Source organism: Notothenia rossii, assembly GCF_949606895.1.
Source record: "Notothenia rossii genome assembly, chromosome: 2".
NCBI lineage: Eukaryota > Metazoa > Chordata > Actinopteri > Perciformes > Nototheniidae > Notothenia > Notothenia rossii.
Genome location: NC_136904.1, coordinates 91,158,563 through 91,180,641, shown reverse-complemented (window position 1 = coordinate 91,180,641; position 22,079 = coordinate 91,158,563). Strand labels below are relative to the sequence as shown.

Here is a 22,079-nt window from a genome sequence, read left to right as displayed (position 1 = left end):
CTTTAAAGTAGAGACACTACATACTGATATACACCTGAACATCAGCAGGAGAGGACTCTTTAAAGTAGAGACACTACATACTGATATCCACGTGAAAAGGAGCAGAATAGGGCCCCTTTAAGAGTGAAATGCTTTTACATGAGTCCACTTCTACTCACTCAGAGAAGCATGCAGACTAAACATGTTTTCTACGTGACATCTTGGACTGTTAACCTTGTATCGATCACTGCATTACATAACAAAAGCTCACCTGTTTAACAGTGACAACAAGGCCTTCCTTTTATTCTGTACCAAGCTTTATATCACTCATCCTCTAGTTTTTAGTTCGGTCTAGATCTTGAGGAAGTTATATTTCACTGTACCTGTTCTGCGAAGTTAACCACACTCACAAACTTGGAGCCTTATTTTATTTTATGGTCTGTCAGGAATTATAGGTGTCGTTGAAGTTTTATTTATATCTGTAAATCAAAACATAAATCCTTTCGGGGACGGACTATTTGTTTTATCTTTCACGGCCCCTTAAAAATGTACTCAGGCTATTTCATGTCGTCCTTTCGAAAAAGTTGGTCGTACATTTTAGCATCTGAGGTCAATATATCCTGACTTTTAGGGCTGTCGTAAGAGCCAAAAATACTGATCATACACTTACCAACCCTACCCAATATGATTTTTTCATCTTCCCTGACTGGTAGATGTCAGTTTTAAACTTCCTATTCCAAAGGTTTAACTTCTAGCTATGATAACTCCCATCAGGGTGTATTTTCTCAGACTAGATTCCCCTAAGTCACTGCATTATACAACAGATAAAGTTAACTGATATTATATGTACATTTGATTCGTTTCCAATCGAATAATAACCTATGATTGATGGCAGTACAACATCAACTGGTGCTTTGTTTAAAGCCCATGCACCTAAGCTTCATAACACCTGAACCTGTGAATGAACGATCCTGACGTGTTACAGTTTCTACTAGGGATGTCCCGATCACCTTTTTTTGCTCCCGATCCGATTCCGATCATTTGATTTTGAAAATTCGCCGATACCGATTTTTCCCGATCCGATCTTTATGCCATGCATTAAGAGAAAAAAAAGAAAAAAAGCATTCAAGTTGTCCCTTAAGGTTATTTTTTTATTTAAATTGGATATTCTATCCAACATGGATATAGCTTCTTTCTTTCACAGCAGCATTGGATCAGTTCAGTTGTGCAGCATTGGATCGAAACAAAATAAAGCTTTTCAGTACTCGTTAGCTTACTGCTACAATTAGACACTGCGCCCTGCCCACTCTGTTGCCAGATTTGAGAGAAATAAGCAGGTCTATGAAAACAAGCCCCAAAGAAGCAACACATACATGATGTTGTGTAATTTGAAACCAAAACTAAGGCCTCAGGATGACTTTAAGACTTGAACATGGTCATTTTTGTTTTGTAACATTGAATACAAAATTTAAAAAAAGTATTTAAAAAAAAAAAAAAAAAATCCCAATCCCCGATTTTTTTCACCCGATTCCGATCTTTTGAAAATCACGTGATCGGCTCCGATCCCCGATCACGTGATCGGATCGGGACATCTCTAGTTTCTACAGACTGTCTGTCAAGAACACTCCTAATGTGGTATACACACTGCACAAAACCTATAAGCTCATTTTGGCAAGATCCCCCCTGCTGACAGTGAAGAGAAATTGTTTCTATATACAAACAATGCACTTGAATGTCGGTTCAGTTCCCCTCTTCAGACAACGGTTAATAAATAGGAAATGTTCCTGTGGTGTAAGGTATGCTAAGAGTTTCTTTTACATCCCCAATCTGCTCTGAAGTCCATCTGTTCTGCACCGGTTTACAATTACGGTAACACTTTATATTAAGGTACACAAATTCACCATCAACTAGTTGTTAATTAACATGCATATTAGCAGTATATTGGCTCTTTATTAGTCATTATAAAATACGTATTAATGCCTTATTCTACATGACCATGTTCTACAAGTAATAGGCCATTAGTTGAGAGTTTTTCCTCAATAACCCTCTAATCAGTGCTTATTTATTGCAAGTAAGGAAGTTGTTGTACATGAGTTTTGGTCTTAAAATGCTTGGACACAATTAACACTTATAGTTTCATGTCTAGTTACATAAGAACAGATCATATTTGTTAAGTGTTATTATGGGAGAATTACTATTCTTGTGGTACTGCTGCCTTATTAGGCCCGCATATTAAAACAACTTTCTTACTTGCAATAAATAAGCACTTGAATTTGTGTACGGTACCTTTTTAATATGAAGTGTTACCCAAATTACAAATATTGAACATGATCTGATATCTAGTTGTTAGTGTGGAAACCCAGAGGACACTAAAATGTGGGGTCTCTCACAGTTTTGTAATCTGTTACGACTTGGTTAAAAACATTTTTTTGCCAGCATCATTACAACGCTACTTGACATTTGTTGGATGAACCTACCCAAAACAGAGCACTCTTATAAACACGGTTGCCAACAATTGCCAGAGGCTTTTACTATAAAAGGGAAATGGAATTAAACAGAAACAGGGCTGCGAAAACACAAAAAGGCCGGACTGTTGAGCGGTCAGCTGACATCCACCTCAGCATCATTGAAGCCTCAGTCTAGTACAGAAACCAGTAACTTCAGCATGTGTTAAATCCACAAATCCAGCCATACAAACGTATATATATCAGTTAATGGCGTCTGTCAAAGTTGAAGGTAGCCCAGGTGAGGCCTGTCTGCTGTTTTCCCCTTGGATGACGAGGACAACCTTTCACAGCCCTGACCTTCAGCTCTTTACATTCAGTATTCACGCTGGACTGATCTCAACAAGATAACATGAATCACACGGCAAATGTTAGATCTGACACAGTTCAGCCTCATTTGCATCTTAAATGTAATAGGTCGAAACCCCTTGAAGCCATGTTCTAAAGCAGGGGGGTCAAACTCAAATACACAGTGGGCCAAAATAAAAAAAATGGGTACTAGTGGAGGGCCGGACTGGTTCAATGTTTATAGCAGAACTTATTGAAATGAACTTATTGCACATATTAAACGTGGAACTAACAAAGCTTCAATGATTGCCTATAAAAACAACATTAAACATTAAATAATCAGTTGATTCATTTCTTATGGCTCTATCTGCAGCTTTTCCAGAGTCAGTTCTTATGATTACATTTTCCCACAGGCCAACAACAGCTTCAACAAAACTATTTCCCTCAAAGAAGAAACCAAACATGCCCTGTTGTCGTGAGAGAGAAAGTGCAGAAGGAAACATCCATTAAACTCAGTGTGCTGCTCTGTGATGCTAGCTCAGATACTTAGCATCTCATCTTGGGTGCAAGGTCATCAATGTTTGGGCTCAGGCTCTGAGCTGAGGAGACCCTCAGGATGGAGTGAAGGTGTGCGTGCAATATACCGGAGGGCCAGATCTAATAGGAATTAGAAATGATCCTGCGGGCCGAAATTAAATCCACCACCAGTTTGACACGTGTGTTCTAATGGATGCCATGGAGGGTAATCCCAGTAAAGGACAGGCTGATGGGATCGTGTAGCTCCGTGGATCACCAGGAGATGTCACTCTTTGCTTTGCCGTAGTGGAGATAAAACAGACCTGACTCAGATCTGCTTTGTTTGTCGACCTGTGTTTTATGCTGGCTCATGAACAGGATATTAACTCACATTATAAGTACGCTTAAGATCAGGGGTGTCCAAACAATTTTCACTGAGGGCCACATAAAGAAAAATATAGGAAGGGCTCGGCCAATCACGAGAGGTGAGGTGTATTGCCTCATAAGTTACGTTATGAATTAGCCAATTCAATCAAATGTAGGTAAACTATGCTTGATAATTGAATATGCTTAAAGAAAAAAACACTATAGCTTTCCATAGGGTTTGATTTATTTGTTTTGTTTTTGTTATGCAAATCAGTTATTGGGCTTATTCTTATCAACTAGGATTTGTTGGAAAAAAAATTCAACTTCAGAATTGATTTGAAAAGTGGGATTGATAACACATGAATAACACTGTGTTATATATTAAGATGTTCAATATAAGACAAGTTTCACGTGTGGGCTATGTTTAATTATACTTTTAGAATTTGTTGCAGGCCAATTAAAATGAACCGTATTTTGGACACGCCTGCTTTAGATAATGATGATATGATGAGTTCAAGGCCATTGCAAGAGCCATCAAACACGGCATTTGACAAAGTTTCCCCGGTTTAGAAGTTCCCTCGACAGCCTCCTGCAGACCTGCGATTGTTGCTCGGGGTCTTTCATGTTTGAAAGGCGCCTTAACTTCGTCTTGAGGAAGTGACGCCTTTATACTTTTTTAAGATCTTTCTTTTGTTGCAGGGAAATCAAAGAAATGTTGTGTAAGTTCCTCGACTTTATAACAAAGTTCGGCTGCGTATCTCCCACAGTTTGTTTGGTGAAGTTCACATAAGGAGAGAAACGCTGTGATTACACCTCGCTGTGATTAGGTCGGCACTTGAATCAAAGATTTGACTTTTTTTTTTTACCCTCCTCATTCCCTTGTGTTTGCGCGCTTTCACTCGCCGTTTTCTCTGTTCTGTATTTAAATACGTAGATAAATATCTTCTGGTGTAATTGGTAAGTGTCCATCAGTGGGATCTCAGACTCACTCAGACACTGATTGGAAAAGTCCCGCCATGAGACAAACACTGAATTGTTTGGCCTTTTTGAGGTGGAAACATTTAGTCTGTTGTCCTCGGTCAGATTCTGTGTGACAGGGTTCATCAATACTGATGAAATAAATCCTCCAGATTGCCGTCGCCCCGTGGGACCACTCGTCCTCGTGGTACTCTCCATCGGTCCTCATCACCTGTCACATTAAAGGCACTCTTCATAGCCGGAGAGCGCAGACAGAAACACTCGGGACTGAACTTCAATCAAGTACTGAACAAACTTTGTAATGCAGAGTTTTCAAAAGTTCTGAAAGTTCAATCAAAGTGCTTATAATATGAGTTAGATGTTCAGATGTATAACCTCTAATATCACTTTTGAACAAGGTTGCACTGCAGCTTTTTGTGTTGAGGGAGCTTGAAAGGATTTAAGGAGATGGCTTCTTTTGTTGCCAGGTTTTTCTTAAATCGAAAGAGAAGAATGTTTAGAAAATTGCCAACTAGACGTAGTTGGAGATAGAGACACTTCTACAAAGAAAGAAGGAGTAGGGTGAATAAAAAGTAAGAGCAACAGAGTATTTAGGAGCTGATGGTGTGTTAGTTATTCTCTGTACACTACAGTTTGTATGCTGCCGTGACACTTCAGGGTGTCCGCGGGGTCTTACAAAGTATTACAAGTTGATAAATCAATTTAACGAAAATTAAAGCTATTAAAAAGTATTAAACTGCATTTTCCAAGGTATTACATTTTGTATCTTGTTTTCAATAAGTATATAAATGGTCCAAAGAGGTTGTATTCTACAGTCTGCCTGAATGTAATCATTGCGTAGGTGTGTAGTGTGATTCTGTGTAGTTTATTTATGGCATCCCGTTGGATTTGACGTCATCTGAACAGGACATCGCACGCTCACTGCTTGATGGCGCGAAGCTCCGTTTACGCCGGTTGCTAAGCAACATCGTTATGGGGAAATGCAAGTCTGCGTCCAAATAGTTGGAAGATAAGGAGGAAGGACAATCAATACTGTATATAGTCAATGTGAGGTGAAGTGTGTCGCCAAGGTAACCGGTTAGAACTCAAAGTGGAGATGAGGTCTTAAAATGTTTGGAAAGGGTCTTTAAAAAGGTCTTAAAAGGTTTTACATCTGACTTCAGGATTCCTGCATACACCCTGCACTTTATCCTTGAACCAAAGCGACAGTGGAAAGCAAAGGTAAAGAGTTAGAGGGCAGAGAAATGTAAGCACAGACAGTTAGACAAACTGGTATTAGTCTGCTTTAAATGTAGTTTGGGATATGAACGAAGCTCATTGTAGAGACAATTGTGGTCTGATTTCTGTCAAGATTTGATTAACTTATTCCCTGATCGCATAGTTATTGAAATAAGAATAACTATTAGCCGTTTTGGGTTGTAGTTTATTCAGACGAATTCATGTATGGCTTTTTAAAACATTTACAACTCCAATTCTCTTCTAGAAAAATACTTTCCTACTTCTCACAGTGGTATTAGTTTTGAATTTGTATGCTATCATGTCAGCACAGTATTGAGTCCTGTCTGATTATAACTGTCATTGCCACACAGGTGGATTTTCTAAATTGTCACGACGATGGTTTGACATTGATAGACGCCAGAAGCCTGACAGCTCTGTGTCAGTGAGTCTCAAATCAGTTTCATAAAGCCAGTTTTTTTTTTTTTTACTTAGGTCTTGTATAATATTTCTTGGTTTAATATTGTAGGGGAGTTGTCGTATGCCCTTGGATCTGAACATATTATTACATTTATACTGATTGGTATTATTCAGTCTTACAAATTGGTGTTAACTCGGTCCTGAAGTTAAGTTTGAATAACGTTACAAACATCCAGTCTTCTCCCTCCAGCCTGCACACACTTATGTTGAATAAGAATCAGCTGAAGTTTTTAAGCTGTCAAATTTCCAATCTTAATGTAGAAAAACCACGGTATAAAATACAGACTAAATACTTTAACCAAGAACTACTGTTTGTCCTGCTTCACCCTTTTCATTTTCTCCCGGCGCCACCCAGTGGTGGAAGATACTTTAGTAAAAGTACCTATTGTGGGGGAAACTTCTGAAGCAATCGGAGTCAGGACTCAGAGAGAGACACGAGGAGAGCTGGAGCTTTGACGGCAAACACTGACGGTTTATTTGGAGCTTCGGCCGGAGAATTCACACGACATGTCACGGGGCCACGATCTGACCACACGGTTGAGGTGCCACAATCAATTCTGAAGACCCCTCCTGTAGCTCGAGGTTTTAATAGTTCAGAGTGTAATAATCAACATTCTTCAATAGATAGACTAAACAGCTGAGGACACTGAATCACATTTCTTGTCGCTTATGGCTCGGGGTCATCTACACCCCGAGAAGGATGTGTTCCAGGTGTCCCACAACCAATAACTATCTCTGACCGAGAGTTGCCCGGTCACAAACTGGTAACAACAATGCGCCCAAGCTGCCCCTCCTTAAGAGAGATAGCAGCAATACCCAAGGCAGTAGACCTATGCCGTGGGAAAGGAGACAGTGAAAAGAGAAAATGATGAACTGTGTCGAACGTTGAATACCTACCTAAGCAAATTACTCCCCAACAGTACACCTATACATTATTGTCAAATTACTTTATTACAAGTAAAAGTCCTGCATTCAAAATCTTACTTAAGTAAAAGTACTATAGTAAGTATTGTCAGCTAAATGTTCTTGAAGTATAAAAAGTAAAAGCAGAAAAATGTCCTTTTAGATGTGTATATAATTATATTTATACATCTGACATTTCTAGATGATATCGTTGCATCACTTAGCATTTGTAGACAAACACAGTTCTGATTGACTTTGTGGAAACATTTTAATATCTTGACTCTTTTGTGACTTAAAAAGTTAGTTCACCCGATAGAGATGCATTTTGTTAAAAGTAGTCGAGCAAAAATACATTATTTCCATTTTTTTTAAACTTTGTTTTTATTGTGTTTGGTTTATTTTACAATAATGAACAGAAGCAGACCGGGTCGTCCTGGGTAACAAGAAATGCTTACTATGTTGTAGAAAATATTATGCATAATATACATACATACAAAACGTACTTGCACACACCTATACAATCGTATACACATGTATCTCCTTAGATGCTCCAACAGTATGTGTAACATTATTTCCATTTTGAATGCAGTGTAGTCTGCTGAGCTCACAGACAATCAGCCGTGTCTCAGACAGGCCGTGTTGGAGGGATATTTTAAAGAACATCCGTCTCACACCGCTCAGTCTGAAGCTGCACAAGTGCAACTGTACTTTGACATGTGCTGGACTCTGTCTTTTTCTACCTTCATCAGAAATAATTACACCTCATTTTCATTCCTTAGCATGTCATTACCTCATCAGATATTATTAAATGCTTCATTACTCTGTTTTTACACTGGTAGCGAGGAGGCTCATTGCTGCAGCCGTGTTTGTTGTTTAACATCTGATACAGTGTGTTAGTAATAGGAACCACACAAAAGAAAGGCATTTGTAATTCATCTCTTTCAGTCAAATAAGGTCGCATTCACACCAGCCTTGTATAGTCCAGTTGAATCGAACCCTGGTGCGTTTAGCCGCTTGGTGCGGTTCGTTTGGGTCGGTGTGAACGCAGCCCGAGACCTCTGAAGTGAACCAAACAACCGGACTCTGGTCCGCCCAGACAGTGAGCAAAACATCAGCCTTTCTGTAAAATGTGCCACAGACTTATGATTACTGATTGTATTAGTCTACATCCTCTTGAGGTCACAAGGTCACAGGTGGAAGATCTATTTTTGGTTGAATGCCATCGCCCATTAAATCTGTTTAAATCCCATGGCTGGATGCCAAAATGCAACAGAATTAGTTTTGAGTTTTATTATGACTATGCCATTACATAAAAGGCATTTTAGTTCTTTAAAAAGAGAGTGACCTCGAGTTGTTTCGTGTGATTTATACATCTACATATTTCCAAAGAGCACCTTAAACTAAAGTTGTTCTGAGTGCAGGAAGTCCTCCTACCCAGACATGTTTTAACTCCTGATTAGGTTGTTTTCTGAACCTTTTAAAGGCGTCACAGTCCTCCACCTGAGTGTCGTGCAACGTGCCTGCAACAGCTGGCAGCAGAAATCTCCCCTATGTTCAGGGACATCGTTGAGTTAAATATCATATGGGATCAGATTTCCATTAATGTACTTATAGTAGATTTTCAAGGTCACTGCAGATGCACAAAATTCAGACTCAACCTTCCAGAGACAGAAAACAGACAGAAGCTGAAAGCAGCCGAGCTGAGAGAAATAGATTTGCCACATCTGGGTAGCTGTTAGACTTAAATGAGACAGATACACCTAAGTACCTTCAGTGTCTGGTGTCACCATTATCGTATAATAACCTTATTGTTATTCTTTAACATGCGGAAATGTATTTGGAGTGCGAACCCTCATTACACCATAATAATAACTGATATCAAGTGGTGCAAGGATGAGTTTTAAAACCCAGAAATGAGTCAGCATTTTACCACTTTTGGTTCCATGTCTCCCAAATCAACGGTTTTCTGAATTTGCTTTTGGTTAGATGCCTGAAATAAGATCTGTGATTAACACAAGCTGAAGATATTAACGTTTTGTTCAACAACATAAAATACATGTAAATGAGACTACTGAACGTCATCGCTCCGCACATTATCCACCTTTAGCTTTGGAAGTCATGTGATTGTGACTTTTATACTTCTGGGGATTGCGTTTTTAGCTTCAAAAATCATAAAAGAGGTGTTAATATGTGGAGATTATCTTGCTGGACGTAACGTGCAAGTATCACAAAAACGTTTGTTTGGCACACATCTTATTTTCTAATTCCATTGCTTTTAGTCAAGGGACCCAGGGCAATGCTAACTGCTAATGCTAACTACAAAATAAGTTGTCACTGTCAGACTTTATTGGCTTTCCATTATGCATGAGATATGTTTTTTTAATTGTTCTTAATTTTTCTTGAAGACATATAAAAAAGACATGCGGTACATTGATGTTTTTAATATAACAACACTACTTTCCAACAACCTGGTGATGTTCTTCCTTTTGTTTTTGCTGTTTCTGGTAAATTAAAATGATTCCCTCCTCCCTCCTGTAACAGGTTGATACACGGGGGCCAGATGCTGAATGGTTTGGCCGGCCCTACCATAATGAGCGCCGGCCCCTTCCTCTCCACCACATGGTTCGCCCCGGACCAGAGAGCCACAGCGACGGCCGTGGCCTCCCTCTTCTCCTACCTGGGGGGCGCTGCTTCCTTTATAATCGGACCTCTGGTGGTCCCGGCCCCCAACAACACCCTGACGTTCCCCTCTACGGTATCAGTGGGAGACGAGAACTTCATCCGAGAAAGAATCCAGATGATTATGTATGCAGGTACTAACGGAAAGCGAGGACTTCAGAGCAGTGGCGGTTCTAGACCAATTTTACTGGGGGGGCCAGTTATTTCACGAGAGGGGCACAATAAAAGCAGGTTACAAAGAGAAAGAGAGTATAAAGTAATTGTGTAAAATAAACATGACATACAGTCAATAGGCGCTTTCACACCAAGTACTTTGCCGTACTTAGTTCATGAGAACTTAGTTCATCAGAACTCTTTAGTTCTGATGAACTAAAGAGCAGATTGCGTTCACACCGGAATAAGTTCCCTGAGGGTGGATTAGGCAAATGAAGCCTAAACATTTTCGGAACTACACCAGAACTATCCTGGTAAAAGTACTCCGGTGTGAAAGCACCTATTGGTATTTATTTTTTTTAGTAAATTGAATTTACAATCCTTTGTTTCAGTAGTTTTTTTCATTTAGAGTATTTGTTTTAGTAACTTTAAGTGACAATTTAATAAAAAAACATAAACAGTATTTGCTTTTATAAGGCAATGAACAGTTTAATCTCCACTGTACATCCGGGTCTCTGATTTGATTTAGTTTCAATAAATCGTAATATCGTAACCTTTTTTTTGGAGGCCACAGGGGGCCCTTGTCAGTGTTACAAGGGCACTGGCCCCCCTGTTGCCCCCCCCCCCCGTAGAACCGCCCCTGCTTCAGAGGGCATGAAGGATCGATAGCACATCATTTCTACATCATGTCAGCCCCGTCTAGGGACATAAAACATAAAAACAATCAGGCTGGGGGATCAAAAAATGTTGCACAAACGCCAAAAAAGCCCAATTACACTGTTCATAACCGCCCGCTGCAAATTAGATCGCTGCGACTGTTATGCTTAACTGACTCAGAAAATTAAAAGCACGCCGAAAGGAGAAACAAGCGCGTTGTAATAGATTGAGGCTGCAGCTTTTTGTTCAACCCCAGGTAGTATTATTATTAAGTTTCAAAAGGACAAAGCAGACACCCGTGTGTGCAACTAAAGTTTTAGAGGTCATCAAAAGAAAGATCAAAACGTCAGATCGATGTGAGGGAAAGAATAACTGGCAGCTGCTGCTTGATCAATCGGAAGCTTGAGAGGTTAAGAAATGGCAATGGAGCTTTTACAAAACAACCAAATAGTAAAAAAGTGTTATTAACCAGTGCTTGTCTAAATTTCTTTTAGATGTAACAGTGACTATTTTAAAAGGTGAAATGAGTCTGACTGTCTTATATTTGTAATAAAAAGTATGTATTTTATCTTTTGTCCTTGTTCTCCGGCAGAGTTAGCTGCGATTGCTGTGCTCTTCGTGGCCGTCCTGATTTATTTCCCGTCCCGTCCACCCGTCCCTCCCAGTGTGGCGGCTGCGAGCCAGAGACTCAGTTACAGGAGCAGCATCTGCAGACTTCTGAGGTACAAACACACACACACACACACACACACACACACACACACACACACACACACACACACACACACACACACACACACACACACACACACACACACACACACACACACACACACACACAGACACACAGACACACAGACACACACACAGACACACAGACACACAGACACACACACACACACACACACACACACACACACACACACACACACACACACACACACACACACACACACACACACACCTCTTTAAGACTCCAGGCTGAAAGAGTACCTAGATCCTATTTTGAGCCATCTTCTCAAAACATTTCTTGATGTAGGGATACATGCCATTCCTTAAATGTGTTTGTGTTTAAAGAGGACATATTATGCTAATTTTCAGGTTAATATTTTTATTTTGTGCCTCTACTAATTTCAGTCCAGTCTGCTCTGATTGGTTAGCTAGCCGACTCTGCTGTGATTGGGCAACCGCAGAGAGATGTCCCGCCTCTTACGCTACGTTACAGAAGTAAACAAAGGAGTCCAATGGTGGAATTTCAGGCAGGGGGGGGAGTGTGTGGGAGAGAAACTCCCTCTGGAGGAAACTTTGTGATTTTAGCCTTTGCAGACCATTTACATGCACAAAAACATAATAAGGCCTCTTCAAAAACCGTAGTCCACAAACCAATCATAGACGTTACAGTGACTGCCTCCACTCTTTATACACAATCTATGGTTGGCACTATTACTTCCATAAATTATTCAGTATGCCTTACTTGACTTGTCCATGATTACATTTGGGTTGTAGACGCGTGAAGCAAGTGAGGACTGCATTTGAAAATAATTCCCAGATGCTGTTTTGTTTTACGACCTTAGACTAAGGGAGCCGACAGGAGCAGATTTGTCCTTATTTGCTGATGCATTGCGTGCTGCTCGTCTCTGAAAGTTGAAGTGACAGAGTCTTGCGCTGGAGAAGGATGAGGAATCTTAATGAAGGGGGTCTGCCACTCACCATCTGCTTGGGTTGTTATCAAAGAAACCCCAGCCTCTCCCTCCAGATTAATTACTTAGCTATAATACACTGGTTGCTTCTGAAATCAACATCATCCTCTGCATCGGGGTCAACCTTCAGTGTACTCTCAAAGCGGCACTCATGCATGCGGTTACAGAAAGAAAGTCTATGATGACAAGGTCTTGAATCTCACTAGGGATCGATTTATTGATGTTTCACAATCACCACCTTTGTTTATTTCCTCTCCGGGAAAGGCATAAGGGAAGAGCTTAGAGAGGAGGTAGAGACGGAGATTGAATCACTCTCCAGAGACACCCTGAAGACTGCAGCCTGTCACCAGGGGCGTCTATTTGTCAAAACAAGTTCACAACTAGAAGGCCTACTTTAATAGTGTGCCGCCTGCCAAAAAATAAAATATGAACCTGTGTTTCTTATCAAATATAGGCAGTGGCCTTTCTAGACCAATTCTTCTGGGGGGGCTAGTAAGGGGGACGCATTAAATGTGGGACAGAAAGACAATAGTTTGGATGTCAACGCTTTTAGGTTAGTATAAAGTCCTAGTGCACAAAGAAAACCCATAAAAGAACATGATTTAATTATTGTGTCAGTAACTTATTAAAAAAGTTATTAAAAACTAGGGATGCACGATATTGGTTTTTTGAAACCGATACCGATAACTTCCTGCTTCTCAAGACCGATACCGATAACCGATAATAATATAATATATATATATATATATATATATTAAATGTACCTGTAGTTTTTTCCTCGTTTTAGCCCTGGGGTCGTCTCTGGCAAACTTCTTGCCTTTTTCAAAAGCCTCGTCGATAGGTAAAGCCCCGGTGCCTTTGCAGCTGGCTTTGGATTCGCCGCTAGTTTAGCAGCGCAGGCGTCTTCGTACGCTTTTAACACACCATCGTAGCGATGGCGATGTTTCAGGTGACTAATCAGGTTGGAAGTTTTATAGCTCGTTGCCTTTTTCCCTCCTCGTGGAACTTCTGCATTGCATTTGTTAATACAAATAGCAAGCGAACTATCTAACTCTGAAACTTTGAAATAGTCCCATACTACCGACAACATGTTTGTTTACTGTCCTGGCTTCACGGCCGCACACCATTTACGTCACAGCCAGGCATGAGTTAGGGAGCGCTGGATTTGTGAAAAACTCCCCTTTTCCTAAACCACTAATACCACAGTACTGGCAAAACGGGAGGAGCCGAGTGAAAAACAAGCACCCCTCATCCCAATCCACCCACACCGCAGTATTTTTTTCTTTTTTTTTACCCCAAAAATATATTGTATATTATCGGGCCGATAATTATCGTGCACCACTATTAAAAACCAAACAAAACACATTTTTGTTGAAGTTAAAGCACAGTGTCTGTTGAACACTATCACAATTGATGTAATCAGACCCTTCTTTCGGAGGGTGTTCAAAGGAGGATCCAAGTAAGTAACAGGGTTCCTACGGTCATTAAAAACCTGGAAAAGTCATGGAAATTCAAAATGCAAATTCCAGGCCCTGGAAAAGTTATGGAAAACAACATTTTTCAACTTTGGTTACATTTTCATGGACAAGTCATGGAAATGTAACCAAAGTTGCATCAAATATAATTTATATTTTAGCTAGTCGCTGAAATAGTAATGATTAGTTTATGATAATAAATACTGTATCGTCTAAGGGAGCGCGTAACAATAGTAATGAAACGTAAAATGGCATTTAACTGTCGAGGTATTTTGCTGGTGAGAGATTTTTACAATCACGCCCTCTAGTGTCCGCTGGCTTTAGTCTGTAGGAGCTAGTAAGCCTACTATTTGATTTGTTTTAGATAGGCACAACATGTTTCATATGCAGATCTTATTATCCGGTTCCATGTTCAAATAAAAATGTTTCAGTGGTACCGCTGAGAAAGAGTAATTTTTTTGGTCATGGAAAATTAGGTAAAGGTCATGGAGAAGTCATTACAAATCATTGGTGAAAAAATTTTATGAACCCTGAAGTAAGTAACTTTTATTTATAAAGCGCTTTTCACAGACATAGTCACAAAGTGCTTGACAAAGCCTTAAAACATCATACGAATAAAGACGTGCTAAAAACACAATACACTGTGAAATACACAATAGAAACACAATATACAATAAGATTGAATAAAAGCACACAAGAAGTTACCCACACTCCTGCCCACACAAGAATGTCTTTAAATGACATTTAAAAGAGTCTACAAGCCTTGTCCAAGACCTTGCGTAAGCCTACCTTATGCAATGAGAAGATGGTTCACATATCGCTCTCGTGTCTCCCCATAACACCGTTGAAACAAGCGTCCCACATTTATTATCCATACTTTAGTCCTGGTTGCAGGTTTTCCTCAAGATAAATTACTTGGTATGTTTTTCCAAACTAGCTCGTCTTACCATTGTTTAGTTTTATATTTGTAGCTGCTCCACCGTTAGATGCTGATCTGTGTTGGAGCTGACATTCACGTCTCTTCTGTCCTTCTTCCACACTGCCACCACATTTAACCACATTATATAAATACATTATACAAATGAATCTGAATGTAGCGGACATCATTGGCTATTTCTTTTTTGTAATATATTTTCTATTGACATTTGGCAGCAAACAATTACACAGTGTTTTTTCAAGACATAGTAATTGTACATCTTAAGTTTGTCTGTCCGAAATGCCTTAATAAAATGTAGTAAAAAGTACGAACAATACGAACATTAGGGAGTGATCAGGACTTCACAGTAAAATCATTCGTTTGTAAGAATAATCTCGCCTATGAGGTTTTTACAAAATCAGTCCACTTTCTCCGTGGTATCATTGGCTATTTCAAAGAATGATGGGCACATGTCCCCGCTGTAATTGCCCTTCACTCGTTCCACCAGGGCAGTCTTGGTCCAGCAGGCTCTGTTTGCCTTGCTTGTGGAGGAATGTTGCCTATGGCAGTGGCCGCAGATTAAAGGCGAAGGACACTCTGGGTGAGGGTAGCCGGGGAGTTGGCCTTGCCTTGTTGGCTACACTCGGTCCCCTGCAGAATTAAATATCTTCACTGCAGTGCCATGCTGTCCACAGTCCTCTGAGCAGCGCAGTGAGGCTTAACTCCCTGTAAGAGCTCCCTCGGATAGATGACAGGAACTAGGCTGATAGCAACCCAATGCATGGTTCTGGACAGATGCACACACACACACACACAGACCGGCCAACTTAACTAGGCCATGCAGCTGGGAGGGTTTCTGTTCCACCAGCGATAGGCAGCTTTCCAATGAGGCTGTATCTCAATCCAGCAGCATCTGGACTTAGAGATATCCTGCAGGGACGGAGCAAACAGAAAACTGATTTCCGAGTCTAATGCTTCCATATGCACTCATGCAGGTAGCAGACAGACCCGTTAGAAACAAAGGAATACAACTTTAAAGAGCCATGCATTTATATTTAATACCGAAAGATTGAATGGCTCGGTTAAAGTGGCCCCATTATGCTAATGTTCAGGTGTATATCAGTATGTAGTGTCTCTACTTTAAAGAGTCCTCTCCTGCTGATGTTCAGGTGTATATCAGTATGTAGTGTCTCTACTTTAAAGAGTCCTCTCCTGCTGATGTTCAGGTGTATATCAGTATGTAGTGTCTCTACTTTAAAGAGTCCTCTCCTGCTGATGTCCAGGTGTATATCAGTATGTAGCGTCTCTACTTTAAAGAGTCCTCTCCTGCTGATGTTCAGGTGTATATCAGTATGTAGTGTCTCTACTTTAAAGAGTCCTCTCCTGCTGATGTCCAGGTGTATATCAGTATGTAGTGTCTCTACTTTAAAGAGTCCTCTCCTGCTGATGTTCAGGTGTATATCAGTATATAGTGTCTCTACTTTAAAGAGTCCTCTCCTGCTGATGTTCAGGTGTATATCAGTATGTAGCGTCTCTACTTTAAAGAGTCCTCTCCTGCTGATGTTCAGGTGTATATCAGTATGTAGTGTCTCTACTTTAAAGAGTCCTCTCCTGCTGATGTTCAGGTGTATATCAGTATGTAGTGTCTCTACTTTAAAGAGTCCTCTCCTGCTGATGTTCAGGTGTATATCAGTATGTCGTGTCTCTACTTTAAAGAGTCCTCTCCTGCTGATGTTCAGGTGTATATCAGTATGTAGTGTCTCTACTTTAAAGAGTCCTCTCCTGCTGATGTTCAGGTGTATATCAGTATGTAGTGTCTCTACTTTAAAGAGTCCTCTCCTGCTGATGTTCAGGTGTATATCAGTATGTAGCATCTCTACTTTAAAGAGTCCTCTCCTGCTGATGTTCAGGTGTATATCAGTATGTAGTGTCTCTACTTTAAAGAGTTCTCTCCTGCTGATGTTCAGGTGTATATCAGTATGTAGTGTCTCTACTTTAAAGAGTCCTCTCCTGCTGATGTTCAGGTGTATATCAGTATGTAGTGTCTCTACTTTAAAGAGTCCTCTCCTGCTGATGTTCAGGTGTATATCAGTATGTAGCGTCTCTACTTTAAAGAGTCCTCCCATATAAATATCATGTAGTATTATTATAATTATTACTTGCTGTGTTACTAAAAACGACATTTCTTCCATGATCTAATAAATGCAGCATAAATCATTTGTAATGACATTGATGGGTAAACTGTATTTAAGTGGATTGGTCACATGTGGATGATACCTAATCTGCTTAAAAAGATCAGTATCGAGCCATCGGATTGGACCAGTTTGCATCCAGGAGCTGATACTATGCTTACATTTTGTAGCCTCATCAATTACAGCAGGTAGAAGCCAACTAGTCAGTTACTCCACCTGATACACGTGTTTCTATTAATCCATTTAGACTGTCAGAGTCTGAGCACTGGTTAATGATGTTCAGCATCATGTGTGCTTCCAGCTGTTCACATCTGCCTCCTCAGCAGCAGTCTAATTAGAGCCTGAATGTCTCTGCACGAGGTGTAAAAGTTAGCATTGTATTCTGATCACAGTGCGTGGGAATGCTCAACAGCCCAAAGCCTGAGTATTGATGATCCCCAGCCCCCTCACACTCACTGTAGCTCTGAAAGTTGTCGTCCTGATGCATTGATCTCCGACCGGGTCTGCCAAGGACAAATGGCACTTAGCTGATGACACCGCCAGCTCTGGGGCTTCTTCGGAAATATTTTATTACCATCAGGAGACGAAAGGGAAAACGCATTTCCTCTCACTTACAAGTCTGCTAGCTCACATTTGGCTATCTAAATAAGCACCCGGACTCTGCAAAAGGTGCATGGATATTGATTTCTTGCTGTTATGGCAAGGTTAATGAAAAGGGTGCAGGGAGGAGGGCGAAGAGGGTGCTCCATCACGGTGCTTTTTATGACCGTCCCTCGATACTCTCCCCAAGGCCAAGTAGCTTCAGACTGCTGAGTACAAGACAGCAGTGTTTGTTTTTCTGCGGACTCAAAGCAGTCTGCGAATAAAAGAGATTCATTGTTAGAAGTGAACCAGTGTCAGGGAAGGGAAAAGGGTGTGCATGTTTACAGCAACAGGGCTTTGTGTCTGGGGGCGGGTTCCCTGTGTAGTCTGCAACACAAAGACTGTCTGTAGGTGTGTGTGTGAACTTTATCAGGGTGTGTGTGTGTTGAGCGTTTGAAGACATAGCGGGGATGCAGGATGCCCAAGGTGTTCTCCAGATGTCCCTCATGATACTGCTCGGGATGCCGCCTGCATTGTAATGACCAAGAATATAAATCCAGGGTCCATATGACGAAAATGGAGCAGGAAAACAAAACGATCCATGAATCTGTCGCCTGCTGTGCCAGCCGTGGCTCATTTGTCAGTCGCCCAATGATTCTAATCATTTTGTTTGTGTCGAGGAGGTGCCACTGATTTAAATCAGCATGCAACCTCATTGGGCGAAGGTGATAATCACGGGTGTTCCAAGTGATTGTAATTGGGTTGCATGTGATTGGAGGGGTGCCATAGATATGGATATGCATACATAACGAGGCATATGGAGGTGTCTCTTTCTCTTTGTGTCTCCTGTTGATCGGAGCACACTGTGAGACATCAGCTGACAGCTCGGATCAGACCCTGCAGCACACGATCTGCAGCCTGAAGCTGTTCATTACAGCCTCGAGGGGATGCTTGTTTTTATCACCTGTTCGTACAGTTTCATTTCACCTGATAGCTTCATAAGCAATACACTTAGCTAGTGTTGAGAAGATGTGCTGATTTATCAATGGGCCGATTTATCAATGGGCCAATGGAAAGGAAAGTAGAACAACCTTAAAGTGGACCTATCATGCTATATTTGAATAATATATTGTAGGGCCATACCTATATAAAACATGTCTGTGAAGTTTTTTTTCAAAATACCAAACAGATCATGCATTTTAGCCATGCCTCATTTCGCTCTAGTTGCTGTATTCCAGTCCTGTCTTCACAAGGGCTGATTCTGTGGCAAATGAGCTGCAGCTGACCACACCCCCTGCAAAGGAGGGGGGCGAGGCACGAGCGTCACGTTACCATGATGTTACCATGCTGTTACTATGTTGTTACCATGCTGTTACCATGCTGTTACTATGCTGTTACCATGCTGTTACCATGCTGTTACCATGCCGTTACCATGCCGTTACCATGCCGTTACCATGTCGTTACCATGCCGTTACCATGCTGTTACCATGCCGTTACCATGCCGTTACCATGCCGTTACCATGCCACGGCAACCTCTCATTCCCCATATAGGCGGAGCACCCCGTTCCTGACGTCAGAACAATTTCAAATCTGGATCAGTCTGTATCAGATCCGTTGCAGCCCCTTTTTAAGAGATTTGGGTACGGAGGAAAATAGAGAGGGTTGTGTTTTCTGACACTTGGTGAGTTCCCTGGAACACCGGGGACACATATTCACGTATAAAAGACGTACCAAAGTGCATTTTGCATGATAGGTCCCCTTTAAGATAAGAATGACTTACTGCTTTAACCTTTATGATATTGTTGTAAATGAATAATGTTGCGTTTTACTCATTACAGTAAGTTGGTCTAGGGCAGAGGTCAACAACCTTTACTATCAAAAGAGCCACTTTCCCAAACTGCCACCAAATAAGTTTTTTTTTCTGGAGCCCCAAAACATATTTGATAGCACAGCTGTTGTTAAGTGAGGACAACATTGGCTGACCGAAATGTCTCCTCTAAAGCGAATCTGCATGGTATTTCCCACCTGATGCCCATAAACAAAAATTATATTTGCAGGATATTCAATCATTTTAACCCCATCTATTTTAAACTGAAAAGATAACAGACCTTAATCTGACCAACACATGTGCACCAAACAAATTTAAATATTTAAATGCTGTTACACTTAGACTCAAAGTAGTTTTAAAACTACTGACCCAACCCATTATAAGTCTGGACTATCACTAGTACTTCTACTCATGTCAAACAATTTCTTCTAAACAAACTTCTGCGTGTTAAATACCAAACAACAAAACTGTGTCAATGAATCATTGATGTGCGGTGAACTATTTATTGGTTCCCTGTGGAGCTTGATTTGTATACTTGAGAAGTCAAGATATTTTTACCCAGAGGACAGCAATGGGACCAACCTGCCTACAAAATTATCCCAACAGTCTTTTTTCTTAGAAGCTTTGAGTGTGTGTGGATAATAAATAAACCAGAGGGGAACAAAATAACAAACCAAAATAACTGTAGGTCCAGCTATCAACTACAGTTTGTCCTACACTTTAAAGACATTCAGGAATAGTTCTTGTTTATCTCATCAAAGATGCATTTTTTTAATTGTATCTTAAGTTGTCCTTATTGTCTGTTTAAACAATCGGGTTACATTTAGGTACTGTAAGAAAGACAGGCATCGTTTTGGCTTCAAGTGCATTGACAGACTGTGAATACAAAAACGTATTTCTATGTCGTTGGCTTTTGGTTTTCGTCTAGTGATTCATAGGCACACCTGTTCAAAGCACTCATTCATATGGGAGAATCAGCACACAGACAATTTACTTGTTAGACTCTTTACGTGAATTTCATTTTAAATCTGTGTCTCCTTTAGTAACGTGCGCTTCCTGATGATAGCGCTGGCCTATGCGGTCCCCACAGGAGTGATCGCCGGCTGGGCAGGAGTCCTGGACATGGTGCTTACACCCGCTAAAATCAGCCAGGTAAGAAACACACACACACACACACACACACACACACACACACACACACACACACACACACACACACACACACACACACACACACACACACACACACACACACACACACACACACACACACACACACACACACACACACGGCCAGTCCACGCCTTTACTTGAAAAGTTTACCAGCTTATTTTTTGTGTCACATCTCTCAATCAGATGTATTTGTCTTTTTAATATTTCAAAAGACAAATACATCTGATTCACACAGATAATTATATATAACCTTTATCTTTTTAATATGTCCATTTTAATAAGTAGGCCCCTTTGGTTTGGGGACCTTTGTTTTTTGTCCACATTTTGGAAAAAAAAAATCCGTACAGGCAATTTCCAAAAACCCTACGATGAAAGAGTTTGGAGTTGATTGAATCGTGAGCACTTATTCTCTGTTCTTCAATTTGTTTACCCTTCAGGTGGTTAATTTGCATGACAGAGAAACAGAAGCTCCTCTTGAATATCTGTATTACACTGTGCCAGGATTTCAAAGAGCTTTTTACAAGTATGTCCCTCTCACAACAGAACAAATCGCTTTCTCTTCTGGCTGCATCTTGAAGTACCTTTCAGAAACTTCTTTTGTCTCCTGCCTGTTATTATCCATCTGGCACTCTTTAATGCCAGCGCATATAAATACAGGATAGCTATTTAAAGTAGAGCCGATATAATGGAGATGTTGAGGTATAATTAACCCCAAGGCTCCTGTACTAACATGAGAACTATACTACTGTGAAGAAAGGCCTCCAGATAGTTTAACTTTACAATTAAATTAGCCATATTCTGCTGATGTTAAGGTGTGTATCAGTATGTAGTGTCTCTACTTTAAAGAGTCCTCTCCTGCTGATGTTCAGGTGTATATCAGTATGCAGTGTCTCTACTTTAAAGAGTCCTCTCATGCTGATGTTCAGGTGTATATCAGTATGTAGTGTCTCTACTTTAAAGAGTCCTCTCCTGCTGATGTTCAGGTGTATATCAGTATGTAGTGTCTCTACTTTAAAGAGTCCTCTCCTGCTGATGTTCAGGTGTATATCAGTATGCAGTGTCTCTACTTTAAAGAGTCCTCTCATGCTGATGTTCAGGTGTATATCAGTATGTAGTGTCTCTACTTTAAAGAGTCCTCTCCTGCTGATGTTCAGGTGTATATCAGTATGTAGTGTCTCTACTTTAAAGAGTCCTCTCCTGCTGATGTTCAGGTGTATATCAGTATGTAGTGTCTCTACTTTAAAGAGTCCTCTCATCTTGATGTTCAGGTGTATATCAGTATGTAGTGTCTCTACTTTAAAGAGTCCTCTCCTGCTGATGTTCAGGTGTATATCAGTATGTAGTGTCTCTACTTTAAAGAGTCCTCTCCTGCTGATGTTCAGGTGTGTATCAGTATGTAGTGTCTCTACTTTAAAGAGTCCTCTCCTGCTGATGTTCAGGTGTATATCAGTATGCAGTGTCTCTACTTTAAAGAGTCCTCTCATGCTGATGTTCA

The 22,079-nt window shown here is 40.6% G+C and overlaps 1 protein-coding gene across 1 annotated transcript in view; it reads left to right on the top strand.

The window, feature by feature from the left end:
* The window catches only part of slc49a4 (solute carrier family 49 member 4), a 58,072-nt gene that overhangs the window by 10,123 nt on the left and 25,870 nt on the right, over positions 1–22,079 (top strand). Inside the window, exons 3-5 of the mRNA XM_079666953.1 lie at positions 9,771–10,042; positions 11,311–11,440; positions 20,455–20,563. Coding sequence (XP_079523079.1) covers positions 9,771–10,042; positions 11,311–11,440; positions 20,455–20,563 — 511 coding nt within the window. The remainder of the gene's footprint in view (positions 1–9,770; positions 10,043–11,310; positions 11,441–20,454; positions 20,564–22,079) is intronic.